This window comes from Octodon degus, unplaced genomic scaffold (genome assembly GCF_000260255.1).
Source record: "Octodon degus isolate 3935 unplaced genomic scaffold, OctDeg1.0 scaffold00094, whole genome shotgun sequence".
In the NCBI taxonomy this organism is placed as follows: Eukaryota; Metazoa; Chordata; class Mammalia; order Rodentia; family Octodontidae; genus Octodon; species Octodon degus.
This window is the reverse complement of record NW_004524670.1, coordinates 1,065,015-1,086,857: the sequence shown is the minus strand read 5'-3', so window position 1 is coordinate 1,086,857 and position 21,843 is coordinate 1,065,015. Positions and strand designations below refer to the sequence as shown.

Sequence of the window (21,843 nt, the reverse complement as noted above, 5' to 3'; positions counted from 1 at the left end):
TCAAATCATTTCAATCATATATTTATTAACTATTTTGAAAACAGAAGTTCAGCATATCAAAATCATTTACTTGTAGCCAAAGTAATAATCATAGTCAAATAGATAGTTTCAGTAATTAAATTGTAAATAGGGAAAATAAACAATAAACAATGAATAGGAAGAAAGAAATTTTATGACTAAAACCTAAAATATAAGCCATACAATAAAACATCAAAATAACAGACTCAAATACATCCAAGTCTGTTTCTTTTTAAAAATAATTAAAACAACTCTTAAAAAGTCATCATAAGAAAAATTAATTTCTAACCAGAAAATGAGCATAATGTATGAAAATAAGCTTAATATAATAAAATAAGATATAATTATAATTAATTTGGGAAAGTCAATAAAGTCAATGTTTTTCTTCTTAAACAAAAAATACTAAAACTCACAAGTAGAAAATTTGAACAGACCAAAAATTTAACCAATACAGGTATGAACGAAAGGCCTGGCACTGCACAAAGGACTTAAACTATTGTGACCATATATGTTTAATGATCATATCATTAAGAATATGCCACACCTGGATAACTTGTTGCTAGTCTTTAAATTATCATGAAATAGACATATCCAGTTATATATCCCCATCCTCATGCAAAGAATAAGGTAGCAAATAACCTGATTCTGTGCCAAATGGTGTTTATTTCATAATTTGAGGATAGCTATTTAAAAAATGATTTCTACTGCTATGTGTTTTGTATTTATTCTAAATACTGACCAAAACATTTTATGTGTTATCACAATCAATTTAAATATTAGGACCACCTAAAATAGTGGCCACAAAAGGAAATGTCAGACATGTAATAGTGATGGATAGAGTGACACTTGACACAAGCATGTCCCCAAGATGGGGATGAGACCAGGTCATACCCTGACCTTGTCAATTTAACTCTAGCTCATTGCTGTCTTTCCAGAATGGAGAGCCATTGCAGCAGCAGTTCTGTGTACTTTTTTTTTCAAAAATTCTGGTTTTGTGATCCATCAAATTTTAAATGTCATTTTAGATAATTTATGTTTTTCATAAGTCATAAGAAAAATATAAGTTGCAAAATATTTTATTTATCATTTTTATAATTTTTGACCTAAAGAACAATGCTAACAGCAGTTCTGAAAATCTATCTAAGCCCTTTAGACTAACACACAACCAAAAGGAATGGTCAAATATTTTCTTGACCTGATACACTATCTAAACTAAACATGTATGCACCAAACAATATGGAAGCTCAGGCATTTTTTAAAATAACAAAAATATTTAAACACAAAGTGAGCGATATCAAGAACACAGAAGGGGGAAAGGGGAGTGGAAAGAAGGAAAAAATATTTTTTCACAAAAGATAGTTACATAGCTAGTTTCTCTTAATTCATTAAAAAGAAAGCTTTGTGCTAATGTGGTTTGCACAATATATCATGATTAATTATTATAAAGACAACAATATGCAATGTATCAACTCTTATAACTGTCTTATGAACTTGTTTTGAAACTGTTTTATTGTTATTTTTCTTTTCTCTTTAAAAAAACAGCCAATAAGACTTATTTAATACATAAATAAGTAAATTCTTTTTATCTATTACACATATATTATCCCACTACCATTTTTAAAAATAAAAATTAAACATTCTAGGGCCAAGAAATATAGCTAAGTGATAGAGCTTTCAAAGCATTTATGAGACCACAGGTTCAATCTTTAGTCCTATAATAAAAAATAAAACAAAGAAAGATAAACATTTTATAGTCTATTTCCTCTAATATAATTACAAATGAATATGCTGTATTGAATGGTATATTTATTGCTTTAAGTACTTCTGCTATTCAAAAAAATATACAAACATCCAAAAGAGAAGAGAGAAGTTGAAGAGAAACCTTTAGAACAAATTAACAACATAAAAACCAAAGATAATTGAGAAATTCTTACACTAGTTTAACATTTTTGTAGCTCTGTAGTAAAAAATGCTCCCTAAAAATATCATTTGCTAAAATTGACTTAGAATAGTATAAATCTTAATAGAAGAGATCCGGAAGGTAATTAAATAATTACAGTTTTTAAAAGCATACTAGGTCCTGATAGCTTTCAAAGTGATAACCGCAATTCAAGTGGGAAAGTGAAACACGAATCATTTCAACTAAATTTATCTAAAACATTTCTTATGAACATCTGTCAATTTCTGTACTTTCAAGACTTCCAACTTATTCTAAAAAGTAATGAATGCTTTCTCAACAAAGTATAGGGGAAAAGTATACTTTTCAAATGTCCTAAGTAAGTTGAACACACCAGTTCCTTTCCTACATCCCCCCACGTCCCTGCCCTGGATCCCCATTGTCTCTGACCTCTCTCTTGGCTACAGTCTCTTGTCATGATAAAGAATGCCAACACCAGTGTCTCTGACAGCAATACACTTTTGGTTTTCACTACGGCATTGCCCGAGAAAGTCCCTCTTTTCTCCCCTACATAAGCCATCTTATCATATTTATTGAACCACTGCCATTATCTTAAAAGCCAGTGCATCTTTGTCCACCATATGTGCATGTACACACATTCAAATAGATATTCACAGCTGGGTGTAGTGCCTTATGCCTGTAATTTCAGCACTTGGGAGACTGAGGCAGAAGGATCGTTGAGAATTTTGAGACCAGCATGGACAACAAAGTGAGCTCAAGCTCAACCTGAACTACACAGCAAGACCCTGTCTCAAAAAAACAGAAAAATAAAATAACAAGTGTTCACTTAATTTTCTTGACCATTACTATTCCAATTTTCTCCTCTTATAGTATAGCCCTAAAGAACTATTTCATTTTTCTCTTCTCATTTTTCCTTTAATTTGCTTCACTAAGATATTAAGCTACAATACCTTGCCAAAGTTGTTGTACAGAAATCGTCAATGACCTAAACATTCCTAAAGCTAAGGATTAATTTTCAGTTTGTTTTTTTTTCTCTCTCTCTCTTGGAAGTATTTGATACACTTGATCACTATCCTTTTTTTCATACACATTTTAATTGGCTTCTAGAACATGGTTCTCTCCTACATCTGTGAGTATTTCTCCTTAGTTTCTCTTGCTCATTCTTCCTCTCCTGAGTCACCTGCAAATGTTGATGTTCCCCAGCACCTACGTGTTGGTCTTGGACTCATTTACAACTGCCTGCATGGTTAACTCAGTTGTTTTATTTTAAAATACCCTATATAAGTTGACATTTCCTTAAATCTTTTTATCCATTTTAATGAGAAAAAAAAGATAAAATAGCAATGAAACAGTTTCAAAACAGGCTAAGACAGTTACAACAATTAATACATTTCATATTGCTGTCTTCATATTAGTTATTCAGAGAACAAGATGCAGACATGACATCTTGTCTGAACAGTATTAGCACAAATCTTTCTTCTCAATGAACTAAGAGAAAGTAGCTATATATCTATCCTAACTATCTTGTACATACATATATATTTTTTCCACAACATAATGGTTCTTTATTTATATCCCCTTTTTGTTTTATTTTGTCAGAGATACATGTTCCTCTAAATGTTATCTTCAGCATAGACCTCCTTCCTGAACTCTAGGTAACCCAACTACCTATTTGACATCTGCATTTGGATACTTACACATTATTTCAAATTTGATTTACAAATTGGAACTTCTGGTGGTTCATCCCTGCCTCGAGTCTGATTCTCCTGTGGTTTTCTTTATCTCAGTTAATAGCAACCCCACTCTTCAGGTTGCTCAAGGCCAGAACCTCAGTGGCAACCATGTTCTGGTAACCACACTTGAACCACTGACAAATCTTGTAAATTCTGGCTTCAACATGTATCAAGACCAATGCCTCAGTTACTCTTCTCACGTTGCTAGGACAAATACCCAACACCCAAAATGAAGGAAGGAACAGTTTATTTACTTATTTACTTATTTTTTTAAAGAATTTTATTGAGAAACAAATAGCAATGAGACAGTTTCAAAACCTATTAGTAGGACAGTTTCAATAATTAATACATTGCACATTATTGTATAAGTTGTTATACATTGTACACGATGCAGACATGATATCCTGTCCACAAACACTATTAGAACAAATCTTTCTGTTCATTGAATTAAGAGAAAGTAGCTGTATATCTATCCTAACTCTTTTGAATATACAGATACAAAATGGTCCTTCATTTGTATCTCCTTTTTTTGTTTAGTTTTGTCTGAGACAGGTATTCCATTGTCATTTAAATATTGTAGGTGCATGAATTCAGCAAAATACTTCAATAGAGTCCAGTAGTCCATAAATCCTGAGGGGATTTGACTGACCTTACCAGTTACATTTCTTGTTATATAGGTCTTGCTTTATCTTGATCTTAACTATCCAGCAGAAAAGTATGAAAACGAAGTATAAAAAGTAAAGCCATATTAATATGCTGAGCTGTAAAAGGCTTAAGTGAACAACTTCTGACATTGCCAGTCCTATAGAAAACCTACCACTATTAAGAAAAGGTTTATTTAGCTCCCAGTTAATGAAGGTTTCAGTCCATAGTGGGCTGGCTCCAAGACAGAGTGGCATGTGGCAGAAAGCAACCTTACATCTCAGCAGCATAGAGCAAGAGCAAAATAGAGAAGCAGCAGCAACAATGGCTGCAGAGAGCAAGTTTGTCTCCCTTAAATTGTGTTCGGGCTATCTTCCCCAGGCTGGGAGTAGTACTCACAATCATAATCCCACTGGATCATGAGTTAATCACAAACTCTAGACGGCTACCCCATGACTACATGAGGCTTTAGGGAGACAACTAGACACAAACCATAACAACCAGATTAATTCTTCACACTACTGAAGCTACCATCTCAGTCCACAACAACATCACCCTTTGTCTAGGGTTGGAATATCCTCCCAATCAGTCTTTCCTGCTGCTGTTTTTGTCACTTAAATCCATTCTTAATTTTGCATTGTGACAATCCTATTAAATATAAAGTATTGGCCTGCCATGCTGGCCCTGCCCTGGGGCGTGCTGAGACTGCAATTGAAACTGGGCATGGTGGCGCGCACCTGTAATCCCAGCACTTGGCAGACTGTAAACAGGAGAATCACTATGAGTCTGGAGTCTGATCTAGTAGTGAGACCCTGAACACCCTGTAGGTCCATCCCTAAAATACAGAATATATATAATTTCTCTCTTTAGATTTTGACAATGGCTGTCCACATATACCCAGAGTAAAGAAAGTCCTCACAAAAATCCTATTTTCCCCAAATCTCACTCCCCCTCAACTTTTCTCTGACCTCATGTTCAATTCTCCTGCTTTCATTTCCTCCCCAAACATATCAGACATACTTCACTTTCAGGGATGTTGGGCTTCTTTTCCTCATATGTGGAAGGAGCCTTATGCAGGTATCCTTAGGCTCCATCTTTCCCTTCCCTCTGGTCTTTATTAAACATCTCTCTCTCTCAGACAGAAGCCTTTTCTGACTTACTTTCTGTCCTTTCCTTTGTGCCATTATAGCCCATGCATAGCCTTATTGGGCATATCTGTTCTGTCTCCTTTCATAGAACATAAGCTAGCTCAAGCTACACAGATAATTGTTCTCACCAACTAGCATCTCAAATATGCCTGTCACATAACAAGCGTTTTTAAAGAATAAATTATGGGGTGGGTGATGTGTTGTTTTGTTAACAACTTCATTTGGTTTAATAAAGTCCTTTAATTATTATGTCATGGTTTTGTGTTTAAATACGGCTTGTAAAATAAGTCTTAAGTATGTTAAATTGTAGATCTCACTAATGCTGTGAACTGTCTCAAAAAATATTTTTAAGTAATTTGCAAACTTCAAATCTTATCTCTGCTACCATACAAATCAACACTTACTCTTAACTAGTGACATAACTGGGAGCTTTTAATTAATTAACATTGACTAATGAGGCTCATTCTTTTAAGCAAAGAGATATCTTGGGAAGCTTGCTGAATTAATTGCTCTTTCAAATAGCACAGTGTGAAAGGCATGGACAAAACTACACTTGTACTCAAATCAGATCCAGGTCCTTATCCAAAAGTTTTTCTTCCTTCCATTTTAATTCTTTCAGCATCAGTATCACTAATGTAGACTTCTGGTTATGCATAGAACTCTTCATATCTCTCTTTTTACCACTGAAATAAAACCCTACCTTATAAAACAAGCATGTTCAGACCTTTAGAGTCTAATTACAGTCTACTTTTTCTTAAATTATTTTCTAATATTATTTCACCATGTTCTCCAATCAGATTACTGTGCTTACTACTATCTGTTATATTTTCCACTTTTTTTTTTAATACTCCAGAGTCTAGATTTGTTTATGGAGTACATGTCCAGGCTGCAGCATATCAGTACAGAGAATGGTAGTGTTATTATTATCTAGGATACAGGCTTTTAAGATTCTATTAAAGGTGCTTGAGGTTATTTTCCCCTTTTTTGTACCCAAATTTTCCTTGGGCTGTCACTGAGCTTACATTCCACTCCAGGTCTTACTTACGTGACATTCTACCAGTCTAAGTGTCACACAGTCTTCCTGTGGCTTGTGAACTAAATGCAGCCCTATTCATTTGGCCTCTTTAAATTAATGTTTCTCCTCATGAGGACATCTCTTCTCCAGTTCTCCTACTATGACCTTATAAGATTAGTAGCACAAGAGGAAGAACAGAAGCAAAAGAAAGATTGAAGAATTATTTCCTTTAAACTACTTTCTACATGGCTAACAAAAACTCATTTAAAACTTAAACCTGATGCTCATGTTCCTCCCTAAACAAAATCTCAGTGGTTCTCTGCTGTGCCTTCATTCTGACCCCAGCTCTGATGGAATTCATTGTCCACCCTCATCTCCACCCCTATTTCTCACACTGTATCATCACATAGCCTGCTACTCCTGCAGACTTTGTGCACATATGTTCCTGGGTTGACACCATCCATCCTTTCCCTGCTCTAGGTAACTGAGAATCCTTCTTCAAGCAGGACTCAGTATGCTGCCTCCCCTTCCTGGAAGCACTCCTCCTTAGCACTTTGGAGTGGGATGTGTAGATAGGAGGGTCCTCTGTGGGTCCTGGGTTCACCTCCCAAGTCACTATGGTTGCACTAGTTTAATTTGTTTCACTTTCTTTCTCCCCATAAATAGGCTCAGCCCCTCAGTTCCAGTGAATCTCTCTCATCTCTGTAGCCGCAAGTGCTAAGAATAGTGCCAGGTACTTGTATCCATTTATCTTACCAGTAAAATTATTTCTGATTAATTTTTTCTTACTCAAAAGTGTAGGACAAGACAAAAAAAGAATATGATAGAATTCAATTTAAGCAAAAACAGGATCTCAGTGTTTTAATCTATTAATAGAATGTGACTATTTCTACTTTGCTACGCATTGTTCTTACATTGCAAAGAATGCAGAAGAAGGTGACTATAAATAAAAGCCATCCATGAGATTATTTTAATTTATTACCACTGTAAGACTAAATAAAATAGCCACAAATAATTCATCATAAAGGAGATGAGCTGGGACCCAGTCTCAGTCCCAGTGAAACAATCACTGGGCTTTCTAGGTAGGAAACCTGGTGACATTCAGATCCTGATGGATTTGCTTTATTTGAAAAATGCTTGACTCAAGGACAATTGAACATTGTCCTTCTGTCATGACCATCTTAAATAACACTGATCATGACAAATAGGTTTTACTGAAATGAAGGATTTATATAAACTATGATTCTGAAGACTTCTAGTGCCTTTTTCTGAAAAGATTTTAAATATATGTTTAATCAGAGGTAATCTCTCAAAGGCACATCCAGTTAAAGATCTACAATCATTAAGTCCCAAATACTCTTAAAATAATGTAAACCTCTTCATGTCACTTTCCTGCCCACTAAAATGACTAAACAAAATTAACAAATGTACTATTCACCTCTTTATTCCTTAGATTATGTCAGCAAATGTATGTTTTAAGAAATCTAAAGGTTTCTTATCAGGCCCTAGGAAATTACCAATTGGTTAATCTGTGTATTTTAATGATTGGGCTCTTTGCTTCTCTGAGAAGCAGAAAACTGTTTTAAAGTCTAGGATAGCTGAGACTTCATTACTTGTTGCAAAATAGAATTTATTTTAAGTGGTAGAGTCCCACCAGGGAGCGCCAGTCTGAATAATTGCCCTTCTAAGCAATCTACTGAATGAAGTTCCATTGCATTCACTGAGAAGAGCATCTTCAAATGTGATTTACATTTATCTCTAATGAAAATTAATACATACTTCACACTTTCTGATTTTTCTATGTCCCTTCTGTGGCAATATAATTTCTTATTACTTTTATTTGCCTTTACAAATTATGAAGTAATGTTTGTGACTGCATGAATCTGCTTTGCTAAGCACTTAGACTTGTACCATCTAGTTCTTTAAAATACCTGCTATGTCACATTCTGCAATTTAATTTTATTTCTTTTAATACGAAATATGTCTTGACTTGCTGACATGATTTTATCATAATCCAGTATTTTTTATCTCCAGCTAGAAAAAAAATCTAATAAAAGTTTTGAAAAAGTGACCTAGCCATGGCCTTAATTGAAAAAAAAAATGAATGGTATTAGATAATAGCTACCATATCTAGAGTGTAAGTTCCACATCAGAAAACATGGGATGTACTTTACAGGCATGAGTTCCCTTGTAATGAAGGAAGGATTATTTCTCCCATTGTGCTAAGGATAAAACTGAAGCCTAGAGTTAAGAATATAATGGCAGACAAAATAAGTCACACACACAAACTTAAACACTACATATTTGTTCCTATATAAGAAACACAAAATATAAATAAATTAATCAACAAAATAAAAGATTGATAATAGTATATTAGGAGAGAGATTGTTTGCAACTGCGAAGAGGAAGAGGACCAAAAAAAAATCAAGAAAGGGGAGAGGAAGGGTAGGCAAAAGAGGTGAAAAAAGAATTAAGATGAGTTTTGTACATACACCAGTTCCCACAATGAATGTAATCATTATGTACTGCAAACTTGTACTAATAAAAAAAAATTAAAATTGGAGTTAAGTAAATCCAAAGTCAATACTTGCAGGTGTTGAGCCAATATTCGAATGCCAGTGTCTGATACCAAAGCCAAGGCTTTTATACTAAACGAGGCCATAATTATGAATGTAGAGATGCCACCAACATGTGTTACCTCCTGTTTTTCCATCTTCCCCAGGTCAAGAAAGGCAGAAACTATGGCCACGAATTTTCTTTATTATTATTTATTATTCATTTTAATGAGAAAATAAAATATCAATGAAACAGTTTCAAAACAGGTTAGTAGCACAATTACAATAATTAATACATTGCATATTGTCTTCGTAGTGGTTATTCCTAGGACAAGATGCAGACATGATATCTTGTCTACACAATATTGGTACAAACCTTTCTTCTCATTGAACTAGAAGAAAGTAGCTGTATATCTATCCTATTTTGTATATGCCTATATATTTTTTTTCACTACAAAATGGTCCTTTATTTATATCCCCCTTTTTTTTTGTTTTGTTTTGCAGAGATGAGTGTTCCATTGTTATTAGAGAAGCTGTATTAGGAAATGTCTTTAAAGGACCTTTTCATACTTGATGCCAGTTCAAATATTGTAGGTACTTGAATTCAGCAAAATAACCCAATATAGTCCAATAATAGTACTGGGTTATCAGCAGAACTGGTAATTGTCAGAAGTTGTTGACTTGAGCCTTTTACAGCTCAGCATATTAATATGGCATTACTGTTTATACCTTGTGGTTATACTTTTCTTCTGGATGGTTAAGATCAAGTTAAAGCAAGACCTATATAACTAAAAATGTAATTTTTGTGTCTGACAAGGTCAGTCAAATTGCCTCAGGATTTACCCTGAAACCATGTACAGCACTTTGTAGATCTTTTGTCAGAGTCAGCCATCTGAATTATGTAGTCCATCTCAGAACATATACTAAAAGTGACCTATTTTATAGAGTTAGGAGTCAGTGTGTCATTTAGTTGGCAATTACCCTTTCTTTGACTTCTGGCAGAAGCTCTCTCTGGAGCCAAGGCTAATCATTTTCCTCTAATGATGAAGGAGGAAAGCCTGAGGCTACCCTGCAAAGTGCAAGTTTATTTATCATCTTTTTGTTGTTATTGTTAGTCTGTGAATGATATTCAACATGCAGCTTTTGCTAATCCCACAAGGATAGAAATGTTAATTTTTACCAGTTTACAAGGAAACACACTGATAATAAGACTTGGCCACTTATGTTATGGATGCAATTTTGAAGCAAGTATAAAACTATATGCATACTTATTGAAAGTCACTCTCATACCAAAAAAAAATTATTGTGCAGATTTAGTACAGTACAAATAATGGAATATGATAAAATCCCACAGCTTTCATAACTTTGAATGACATGAAAGTACATAATACCTCACAACACAGAACGGTTAATACATCTCTTAACAAATTAAAAGATTTGGCATAAAATTAATGCAAGCACCTGGAGAGACTGTTAAAATCCAAGGATGAGATTTAATTAGATCAGTGACATAAAACTGCTCTAGAGTCTACATTGTTAATTCCTGAGGAAAAACTAGCCAATGTCTATGTTACAAAAGAGATTTTTTTCATAAGGACAGAGAAACCAAGATAATCACTTCTTCCTGCTTTAGCCTCACTTCTCTTCCTTACTTTTTGCTTCTGCTCCTCTTTGCCAGGTTTCTAGCCAACACCACTTTCAGAGGCCTCAGTGGCTCCATCAAAGTAAGAGGTTCTACCATTATCAGCTCAGAAAACAACTTTTTCATCTGGAATTTGCAACATGACCCTATGGGAAAGCCAATGTGGACACGCTTGGGCAGCTGGCAGGGTGGCAAGATTGTCATGGACTACGGAATATGGACAGAGCAGGCCCAGAGGCACAAAACTCACTTTCAGCACTCAAGTAAGCTACACTTAAGAGTAGTAACCCTGATTGAACACCCATTTGTCTTCACAAGGGAAGTAGATGATGAAGGCTTGTGCCCTGCAGGACAACTCTGTCTAGATCCTATGACTAATGACTCTTCCCTATTGGACAGCCTATTCAGTAGCCTCCATAGCAGTAATGATACAGTGCCAATACAATTCAAGAAATGCTGCTACGGATATTGCATTGATTTGCTGGAAAAGCTAGCAGAAGACATGCATTTTGACTTTGACCTTTATATTGTTGGAGATGGAAAATATGGAGCCTGGAAAAATGGCCACTGGACTGGGCTGGTGGGTGATCTTCTGAATGGGACTGCCCACATGGCAGTAACTTCCTTCAGCATTAATACTGCACGCAGCCAAGTGATAGATTTCACCAGCCCTTTCTTCTCCACCAGCTTGGGCATCTTAGTGAGGACCCGAGACACAGCAGCTCCTATTGGAGCCTTCATGTGGCCATTGCACTGGACAATGTGGCTGGGGATTTTTGTTGCTCTGCACATCACTGCCATCTTCCTCACACTGTATGAATGGAAGAGCCCCTTTGGTATGACTCCCAAGGGCCGAAACAGGAGCAAAGTGTTCTCTTTCTCTTCAGCCTTGAATGTCTGTTATGCCCTCTTGTTTGGTAGAACGGCAGCGATCAAACCTCCAAAATGTTGGACTGGAAGATTTCTAATGAACCTTTGGGCCATTTTCTGTATGTTTTGTCTCTCTACATATACAGCAAACTTGGCTGCTGTCATGGTAGGTGAGAAGATCTATGAAGAGCTTTCTGGAATACATGACCCTAAGGTAATATGTCCTTTTATTCTGGATTTCTTTATTGTCTATTGTAGCCCATGTGAGGTCTCTTAGGCTATAGTGTGTCTATCTGCTTCATCTAATGCAAAAATATTCTCTCAGTCTATTATAGAGGCTAGTGTCCAAGAGTCCATAGTCTGGTTTAACCAAATGTTTTATTGTTTTATTAAATGAGACAAAGGAGTGAGGAATTTTAGAGCTTTTCTTCTAGATAAAGTACTGTATTTCTCAAAGAAAAATTTACTGGTGTAGCTTTTTCTCATGTTACTTAGTATCTGGCAGAATAATTATCAGGGAATAGTCTTCCAAAGTAATTTTTGTTACCCAAAGTTAACCTCAAAAAGTGATTGATTAGTTCTTGGTAATTAATGGAAATAAGATGTAGATTTTAAGTAGTAAACCATATTCTTTGCCATTAAAAATACTAGAAAATAAAGAACTACTATGTTATCCTAAACACATCAAAGTCAACTACTCAGAATCTCAGCAGCTGGAGAATAAAGAGAGTTGAACTAGGGTGGTAGGATTAACTAATGACAATTTATCCTCACAGAGTAAGCAAAACTGTACATTTCTGACTGAGTTGAGAGGAGTATTCAAACAATCATGTTAGAACATGCAGAGATATTAAAGGAAATTATAACTATCTAGGCTGCCTTTGATAGCTTAGACATCATTTTCGTGGAGTAGAAGGAAGGGGCAGGGGCCACAGAGATAGTTCATCAGTCTAAGCTTCTGAGGAGGAGGAGGAAGAAGAGGAGGAGGAGGAAGAGGAAGAAGAGGAAGGGGCAGTACAGGTAAGCAGGTAACATATGATACCAATCAAGTAAAAATAGCAATATCTTCTCCATGGATTAAAAGAGCATCCTTTTCAGTGGCTGGGTATGTGAAGAATCAAGCCCACCCAATAGGAAAAGTGAGAAGAGCACCTGGAGCTGAGCTGAGTCTTTTAAACAGTAAATCACCCACCACACTCAGGTGCTTCCTGCCACACCAAGTCTTGAGGCACGGAATTGTTCATTTAAAACTTGTATCAAACATTCAAAATGACTCTTTATGGAGCAGGAACAATGCAGACATCTACAACTGTCTTCAACAACTGATAGAGTGGCCCAAAAGCTTGGTGGCAGCTTTAGAAAACTGTTAGGGACAGTTTTCATTAGGGATATAAGGCCTGTTTTGCAACCAAAAGACCATGAGAAATTTAACCCATGTACTATTACAAATTTTAAGTAGTAAGTGACACAAACTTCATTAACTAAAGAAGAAATTTGTTGCTCTTTATTTTTATTTTTGAAGTATTAGGGAATAAATCCAGACCCTCACATATGCTAGACTCTGAGTACTGTACCACAGAGCTAAATCACTATCCCCATTTTTCTTCTTAATAAGTACTGATGGATTTATGCTATGAGCTAGAGTGCAAAGCACACAAATAACATCATTAGCATAAATAAGTATATCACCACAAAGACAGATTTTCATGACATACCTACATTCACACCCTGCTGCAGCATTAGCATTCTCTGTTTATTATTTTCTCCAGTAGGCCTACAGATCTCTTAAAGATTCACAGGCTTGCTAGAGTATTATGCAGATTTTTTGCAAAAATCTTGCCAATTTGACTTCTAAATTGCAAATTCAAAATGAAATCTATTCAGTCCATTCTAGTACAAAAACAAACTAATATGTGCATGTTATGCAGATTCTAGACCATTATCTTATGTGAAAAGCTGAACACAATACTGACTAGTTTCATTCATCAGAAGGAAGTATTACCAAAATTAGCTTGCTGATGTTATGCATGAAAAGTTGAACCATTGACTATTCTAAAGGATAAAAACAAAAATCAGGCAAATAAAACATATGGTTTTTCAGGCAGATATACAATACAGAGCAGTAAAATAATTTTTAACCAAAAAAGAAATAATCATTCCTTCACCAACTCTACCAAAATTTAAAAAGTGAAATTTTTAGAAAGCTAACCCAGCCCAAAGGAAAGATGATTATTACAAAACCGGGCAAAGTCAGCTTTACAGTATAGCTGGTCAGTTCTTAAGGGAGACAGAACTAAATCAACACTATTTTTAATTTGAAATAATGAAAGAATATCCAATGAAGATTCAGAAAAGATGTATTTATCTATGTTATATTTAAAATATAAAAGTCTCTCATGTAGAGCATTTTTAGTATGCAAAGATACCCAGGTTACTTGGCTACACCAAATACCTGCCTATTTCTGACACCTGGACTTTTAGAAAAATATGTTGATGACAAGACTTTTTCGCTTTCATCTGGATACATGGCACCATGAAATTTCCATAATATCCTCATCTTCCCACAGAGAGGTAAGATAAAAACAATTTCCAAACTCCTTGGTCATTCAGCTTTTATTCTTAAGTATATCATAATTACTTTTCTGGCTGTTTTTCTCTCCTACTCATGATAATTTCTTTGAGGAGAGTTCTATCATTTTCTTACACTACATGAAATGGAGAGTTCAGATTTAAATAAATCCTGATTCAGCAGCAGTCAAGTAGGGAAAAGAAAACATAAATAAAAGGTGAAATAGTTCAGAAAGTTATAAACATGCCCAGGTTAGAAATGGAAGCAATGTAGCCAAGTTCAAGCAAGGATGATTATCTTTAAAGCAAGAAATGAAGGGGATGCATAAATTAACAAGGTAAAATGTTTTCTTATTCTTGAAAAATACTCAGAATTGGATATGTGCCTCAGGAAAGTGAAAAGCACATTCCAAGCAAAGGAAGTAGAAAGCAGGAAGCACACTGAGAAAGACTGTGAGGAATTCAAGTTAGCCAGCATGCTACAGCAAGGTATGGAGAGATCGAACTCTGAGCAAATCAAGTGTTATTATTGTAGTGACAAAGAATCTTTGACGTCAACCAAAGAAAAGTGAACTACCTCTGGTAACAGAACTCCAGTGCTATTTTTGGGCAAGGTCACAGCACAGTGGAGAAGTATTCACTTAGGATGTCCATTTTGGTAGCAACAAATGAACAGATTGGAAGAGAAAATGAAAGAGTTAAAGTTATAGTTATGATCACTGACAGAAGGAACTATGTAATTGAAGGCCAAATCAGCAAAGGCATGAGAGGCAGCATACAGCTATAACTTCAAAGTTACAATTCTGAGCATCTGAGAAAATGATGCATTTTACATCATTGAGCATCACTGCACAATCTAAGAATGCAGAAAAAAAAGACATTTTGTTGGCTTCAATATATGATCTGATTAGTTTCATTTGTAGCATTTTATAAACTGTTGTGACTACACAGTTGTAGCAGGATTTGCCAGGGAACAGATTTAATATATAATACATAAGTTTATAGGATTATCTTATAATATTCACCCAAAAAATCAAATACAGAAGAGTGGAAAAGATTCGTCCACAGGCTAGACACCTGAGGAGTCCAACCAAGGCCTGAATCCCCCAGCAATGCCCCACACAAGTCCAGCCGAAGGCCTGGAGCCCATGGCAGTGTCTCATGCAAGTCTCTATCAAGGTTCTACACCTGATATGACCAAGCACCAGTGATAGAAGCTAGAAAGTCTGTGGCAGTAGGATGAAAGAGCTATGCCAGCGGGCTGCAGGATATGCCCTGGGGTCAGAAGTGACACTCAAGAAAAAGGCTAGGACCAGAGCTCCCCTGAAGAAAGCAGTCATCCTGATGATGGCAAGGACTTGAGCTGCTCAAAGGATGAGACTAGCCAAGTTCATATGAGGGAAACCAGCTGCAACAGAGCTTCTCCTGGGAAATTAGAAGCATCAGTCTGCCCCTCCTGTTCTCCTTTCATGCCATTCTGGCAACAATACTCAGGTGGGTGTCTACACCCAGAGCCATGCTGACTCATTTCAGTTGGGTGTTCCCCCTCTAGTTGACCATTAATTAATCCACCATACAGGTATTTTGAAACATGGAATCAGAGTTCAGAAATGAGAATGAAGCTAGTGGGAATTCCAAAGAAGAAAGTGATATGGAGTGATAAAGTGATATCCCAAAGGGAGAAGACCACAGGGAGAAAAAGCTACATTGTTGGAAGAAAGGCACCAGGAGTAAGGAGGCCCAAGATGTTGCAAAATCAGATTTGTGGAGAAAAGAAGTAGAAGGGAAAGGAAAATGTGCCTTGTGATAAAGTCATGTCCTTGAATGTCACTCCACAGATTGAAATTTTTTTACAATGCCTGCATTTTGACTTCTAAGGAAAAGTTTGCTATCATCCTATCTGCCAAGAATCTACCAGGACTCTTGGCCTGGTTATCACAGAAGGCAGAAATAGATCAGTGCTCTGTCCAAACCAAGAAAATTAAGGAGAATGTGTGTTCATGTGTGTATGTGTGTGTATCTATACATATACATGTGCAAGTGTGTGCACGTGTGTGTATGTATGTGTTCATGTCTAATAAAATGAAGCTTCTATAATTTGATTTTTTTCTAGTGCTTTTTTAAAATTTCATTTTCACTCTGAATTCATTTCATAGTATTTTAGTTCTAGTGAAGGAGCATTTATCATGTACATTGAAGTCACAAATCTTTTGTATTTGTTTTTCTGCTGTAAGTTGAAAACTCTGGGCCAGAAAGATAGCTCAGTAGGATAAGCACTTGCCCAGCAAGTGCAAGGTCCTGAGTTAAATCCTTGGTACCACAAAAAAGAAAGAAAGAAAGAAAGAAAGAAAGAAAGAAAGAAAGAAAGAAAGAAAGAAAGAAAGAAAGAAAGAAAGAAAGAGAAAAGAAAAGAAAGACAACTCCCCCAAATCAAGATGAGAGGTGACTTTTTATATAGAACATCCACCATGCTCTAAAGACACTTCCACCCTGCCTCACAGCTTTACTTCTCTTCATATCCTTTAGCACCACCCCCATCTATTAAGCAACAGGATAACAGGTTGTTTGCCTTTTTCTTCTGGTTTTCACTATTAAATACTCAACTAACCTCTCTCAAGCAAACTTTCCTGGGCTTCCACATTAATACTCTTGAGCACCTACATCCTTCTCTTGTGATTCTTCTGTGGTTATCTTGGAATGAACTCTTCAAGTCTCTTTTTTATAGTCATGCATGAGAATAGCAACCTGCAGATCTCCCTTGAAGAATTGTAGATGTTTGTTTTAATTATTGAATACTAAATTATAGCTCAGAGTAAGATGCTCCAGTATGTTATGATACAGTTGAGTGGCAACAGATAATATTCATAAATGTTATATTTCAAAATGTTGGAAGAAAGGAATTTAAACATTTCCATCATAAAAAAGATAAATCTCTGAAAAAATAAATATTCACCCTGTTGATTTGCACAATGTACACGTATATTAAGACATTACTCAGTACACCCTTATATATCCATTAAAATAAACATAATAATGTTAAATAAAAAATTAATGTACTCTAAAGAATTGATGTCTTGTGGGGCATGGTGGTGCATGTCTATAATTCCAGCACTTGGAATTACAGTAAGGTACTTACCCTCCTAGGAGGCTGAGTTTAAGGCTATCCTGGGCTCCAGAGTGGGTTGGTGTCCAGCCTGAACTGCATAGAAAGAACCTGTCTTTAAAAAAAATGAATTGGTATCTTGAGCTGTTAGAAGCACCTAAGTAACTCAAAGCTGAAAGGAGGAGTCTCAAGAGTTTCATATACTTTTTCTTAAACAACTTCTCTATTGCATGCAATATTCAAAAGTACAAAAAAAATTTTTTCTTAATTTTTTTTAAATCCTTCATATTTCTAAACTAAATTTTTGCCATGGTTTGCTTTTGTAATACCAGTCTTGGGAGGATAAAAAATATTTTAAACAAAAATGTGTTAAAACAAAAGTATACTTACTTAGTAAGATTTGTTGTGATGAGCTGTATTTAAAGGCACCATCTGAAAACTGCATCATAGCAGCACAAATATCTGTAACTCTGTTATCAGATAACTGACAGTAGTTCTCATGGACTTATTTTTTTTTTTTTGTTGACCACAAATGTCTAGCATGCAAGCTGTGCATTTAACACAATAAAACTGTTAAAAATTAAGAGGATAAATATTTATCAACATTTCAGGTTTAAAATTCAATGGCTTCAATCAACCACCTTGAAGCAAAAATAAATTCAAAAGCAAAAGGCTACACATAGCAAATCATTGAAAATTGCAGCAGCTAAGGGAGTTTGTGGTTTTTTTCTCTCTGATAGGAGGCTAGGATAAGGACATAATCTTGTTGCTAACTGCTCTTACAGATAACCAGATAACCCCAAGGAAGAGAGTCTGTGCAAGTGAAATTTAAGGTGGTTCTTTTTTTTTGTGTGTGTGTGTGTAATGTATTTAGTACAAGGTCTGCAGGGTCTCACTACATAAACTGGACTCTTAGTGATCATCCTATTTTCAGCCTCCCAAGTGCTGGGATTACAGGTGCGGACCACCATGCCCAGTCTCAGTTGCCATCTCAGTGCACGCCAGTCACAGGGTTGGTACAGCAGGCTGGGGATCAAACCCCAGGCCCCTGCACCTGCCTAAACTGGTGCTTTAATCCACTGAGCTACATGGCCAGTCTAGGTGGTTCTGATACAGGGAGAAAAACTGTTCTCCGGTGGATGATCTCCAAACAATGTAGGGAACCTCAAAATAACATAGGGAAAAATGATCTCCCCACCTGACCTGGGCAACTTTGTGTTCTCTAAAACCAAAGAATGAATTTTAAGAACAAATGGAGATTATGAGCAGAATATATTTATTGAGAGAAATAAAGCTCCTGTCCAAGAGGGGCACAGGAGAGGTACCCAGCGGGTAGTACCCCCCGGGCAATTGCCTCTTCCAGGGACTTTTATAATGTGAAACCATGTAGGGCTAAAGTGGAGAAATGGGGAACTTGCTTAGGTGATGTGAAGTTGGACAAAACTACGGTCAACCAATGAGATTACAAGCACCATTGCTCAGGTAAAATTAATTAAGTACAGGATGAAATGGGGAAGGGAGTCTTGTAGCAAGGGGGCATGAATGTAAAACAGGACCTTATCTGGCAGCCATCATATAAGGATTCTTTCTGGCTTTCTCAGGGTAATGATCAATTCTGGGTGCTTATCTTTAGGGAGGTTAGCATTTGTTTGCTCTTTAGGTGTGGCTCACAACAGGCGCATCCGTCCCTCCCACAGTTGTAAGGTAGCTTGTCTTTTGTGCTGTCTCCTTCGAGGGCCTGGCCCTATCTGACTGCCTATAATATATCCACCTAGCTCGGCTGCCTGCAACAGTTCTACCTTCACTTAACTTTGTTTTTTTATTTTTTATTTTTAAAGCGAGTGCAAAATAGTATTAAAAGAGAAAACTTGCAAATAATACAGAGTTTCACTTAACAAAGTAATATGAATTTCACAATATTTGTTGTAATGTATACAGTTGTCTTCCAACTAGTTATTCATATTACCAGATATATGCATGTAAAATTTAAAAAAAGAAAACAAGAAATATATAAGAAATTATGAAGAGAAAATGGACAATTGAAAAAAAGGAGACAAAACAAATTAAACATTATCTGCAGTTTTCCATCAACCAGCAGAAATCCACAAGACAGTTGTCCAAACCATCCTGCTTATGTACACAGATAGTGGGTGTTAGCCAGATTCACCAGGATCCTTCTAAGTTCTTAAAAGTTTGGATTGGTGTCAGCACAAGCTCCACACCTGCATGGCCAAGGGGCTCAGCTCGCCAGAGTCCTGCAGGCTGTTGAGAGTCCTCCTAAGTTCTTGAGGACCGGGCGCCAGAAAAGCTCGCGCCTGCGCGCCGCAGGCCCACAGATCACAGCTCTTCAAAGCCCCACGGGCCACTCAGAGTCCTCCTAAGTTCTGAAAGGGTTGGACCCACAGCAACACAAGCTCCACCTCTACGCGCTGGGGGCTAAGGGTCAGAGGCCGCCCAGCATCCTCCAAAGTTCTTAAATGGCACCAGAAAAGCTCCGTGCCTGCATGCCCACTTAATTTTTTTGCCAGAATAATTTACATTACACTAAACATAATATATTTAGCTGCACACAACTGCCTTACCAACTATCCTGAGAAGCGATCTCTGCGCTTCAAAGCAAGTGAATCCTTGACCGTGAGACCACACAAGCAGCAGTAATATACATAATAGAGTTTATTGGGATACTTTCTCCACATAAAGCTAGCACTATTCACTTCAGGTGAAGCAGAAGATAAAGCAGCTAGACCCAGGCGCCTATTGATCCTCACCCAAAGTCACTGCCTCTTAGCATTTTGGGATGATTGATAGGTGGGCAGAGACAAAAGTTTGTACTTTCGTTTTGCTTACTTGTTTGTTTTTCTGGTTCTGAGGATTGAGCTCGCGCCTTTGCACTGAGTTATATCCCCCTTTCCTTTCCATTTTTTTATTTTGAGGCAGGATCTCACTGAATGACCCAGGCAGGACTTGAACTTTTCAGTGTCCTGCCTCCACTTCCCACAGTGCTGCGAATGCAGATAAGTGCACGGCACCCAACCTACAGTATTCTTTTCATCCAATGAGATCACATTTCGGTTTACGGTCTCACATGTGGACCTGGGAATCTTAGAAACTTCCCGCCACTGTGGTTTACAGTGCCGGCACATATGACGGCATAGAAAAATCACAAGTCACAAAGTACAAGGGAACATAAAGTCCCAGCTTCCCTCTGAGTGGAATTGGCCCAGATGAAGGGAAAAATGAGGATTCAGAATGAACTATTTGCTGATTTCAGTGGACGTCATAGTACTTCTTTTCCCGCTTCTCTCCTAAATGCTCCATATATCCTTGGGTCTCTCACATAGTAAGAGACCAACTTACAAACAAGTTTCATTCCTAGACAACATTGGTAAATCAGATTTGCAAATCTGACCAAATGAGTCTTATACACCTTTGATGCAAATATACAGTGTAATACATAAAAATACACAGAAAAAAATACTGCAAAAAAACTATTTTTACTTTTACAAGTGACTTAAAATGGGAAAGTAGACATAGGAGATACTTCCCTAGTTTGTTTATATCTAGGAATATTCATAATTTGAGATCCATTCTTGGCTGTGAAAGTTTGCAACTCCAGCATTCACAAGTCAGGGACTTGTTATACTAAAAAGAAGAAAAATATAAAGTCAGCTCCTCAGTAAGAATGAGAGGCTACTGTCACTGTTACACAGAAAAATGACAGCACTGCTCTAGAAAAATAATGCTGGTAAACATTCAAATAAACATTAAAAATTAAAACTACATGCTGTGAGGACAAAAGGAAACTTCATCCAGAAATACTAAAGCAAAGGACACTCTCTGTCCCTAGCAGAGAATGAGAAGCATTTTCCAAAATAATAACTAATACTTTTATTAATCTTCCTAAAACATCATGTGGCTGCTCAATAGAGGTAGGCATTCATATGAAAACAAGATGGGTAACAGTGCAGAGGAATTTGACAAAATTAATATGATACTTCCCACCATGAATTATGGAAATTAAATTAAATAATCCAAGTGTGTTAGTCAACTTTCTGTTACTATGACAAAACACTTTTCACAGGGTCGGGAAGATATCTCAGTAGAATAAGGGCTTGCCTGGCAAACACAGGGTCATGAGCTCAATCCCCAGTACCACACACACCAAAAAAAAAAAAAAAAATCTGTCACAAACAACTTATAAGGAGGAAAGATCTAATTTTATTTTATGGTGTCAGAGGTTTCAGTCCATGATCTTTGATTCTATCATTTTGGGGTTATGGTGAGGCAGAAAGCATAGCAGGGAGCACACAGTGACACGAAGCTGCTCATCCCATGGTAGTGAGGAAGCAGAGAGACAAGAATGGAAAGGAAGCCCAGTGAGCATGCCTCCAGTGGCCCAGCTGCCTTCCATCTGGCCTACCTCCTAAGCATCCAGCACTTCCCAACAGTGCCATCAGCTAATCACCAGCTTCTCAGACAAAGACTTTGGGAGCTAGTCAATATCCAAACAACATTAATTGAAGCACCTTACCCATCTGACACAAAATAATAGTAATTATAAGGCACAAAATGATAATTACAAGTTTTGCCAAATTTGAGTATCAATTTTGTATTTTTCTCAGCTTCTCTCT

At 36.6% G+C, this 21,843-nt stretch overlaps 1 protein-coding gene across 1 annotated transcript in view; it reads left to right on the top strand.

Moving 5' to 3' along the window:
• Positions 1–21,843, top strand: part of Grin3a (glutamate ionotropic receptor NMDA type subunit 3A) — a 195,859-nt gene that overhangs the window by 64,381 nt on the left and 109,635 nt on the right. Inside the window, exon 3 of the mRNA XM_004638060.1 lies at positions 10,708–11,755. Coding sequence (XP_004638117.1) covers positions 10,708–11,755 — 1,048 coding nt within the window. The remainder of the gene's footprint in view (positions 1–10,707; positions 11,756–21,843) is intronic.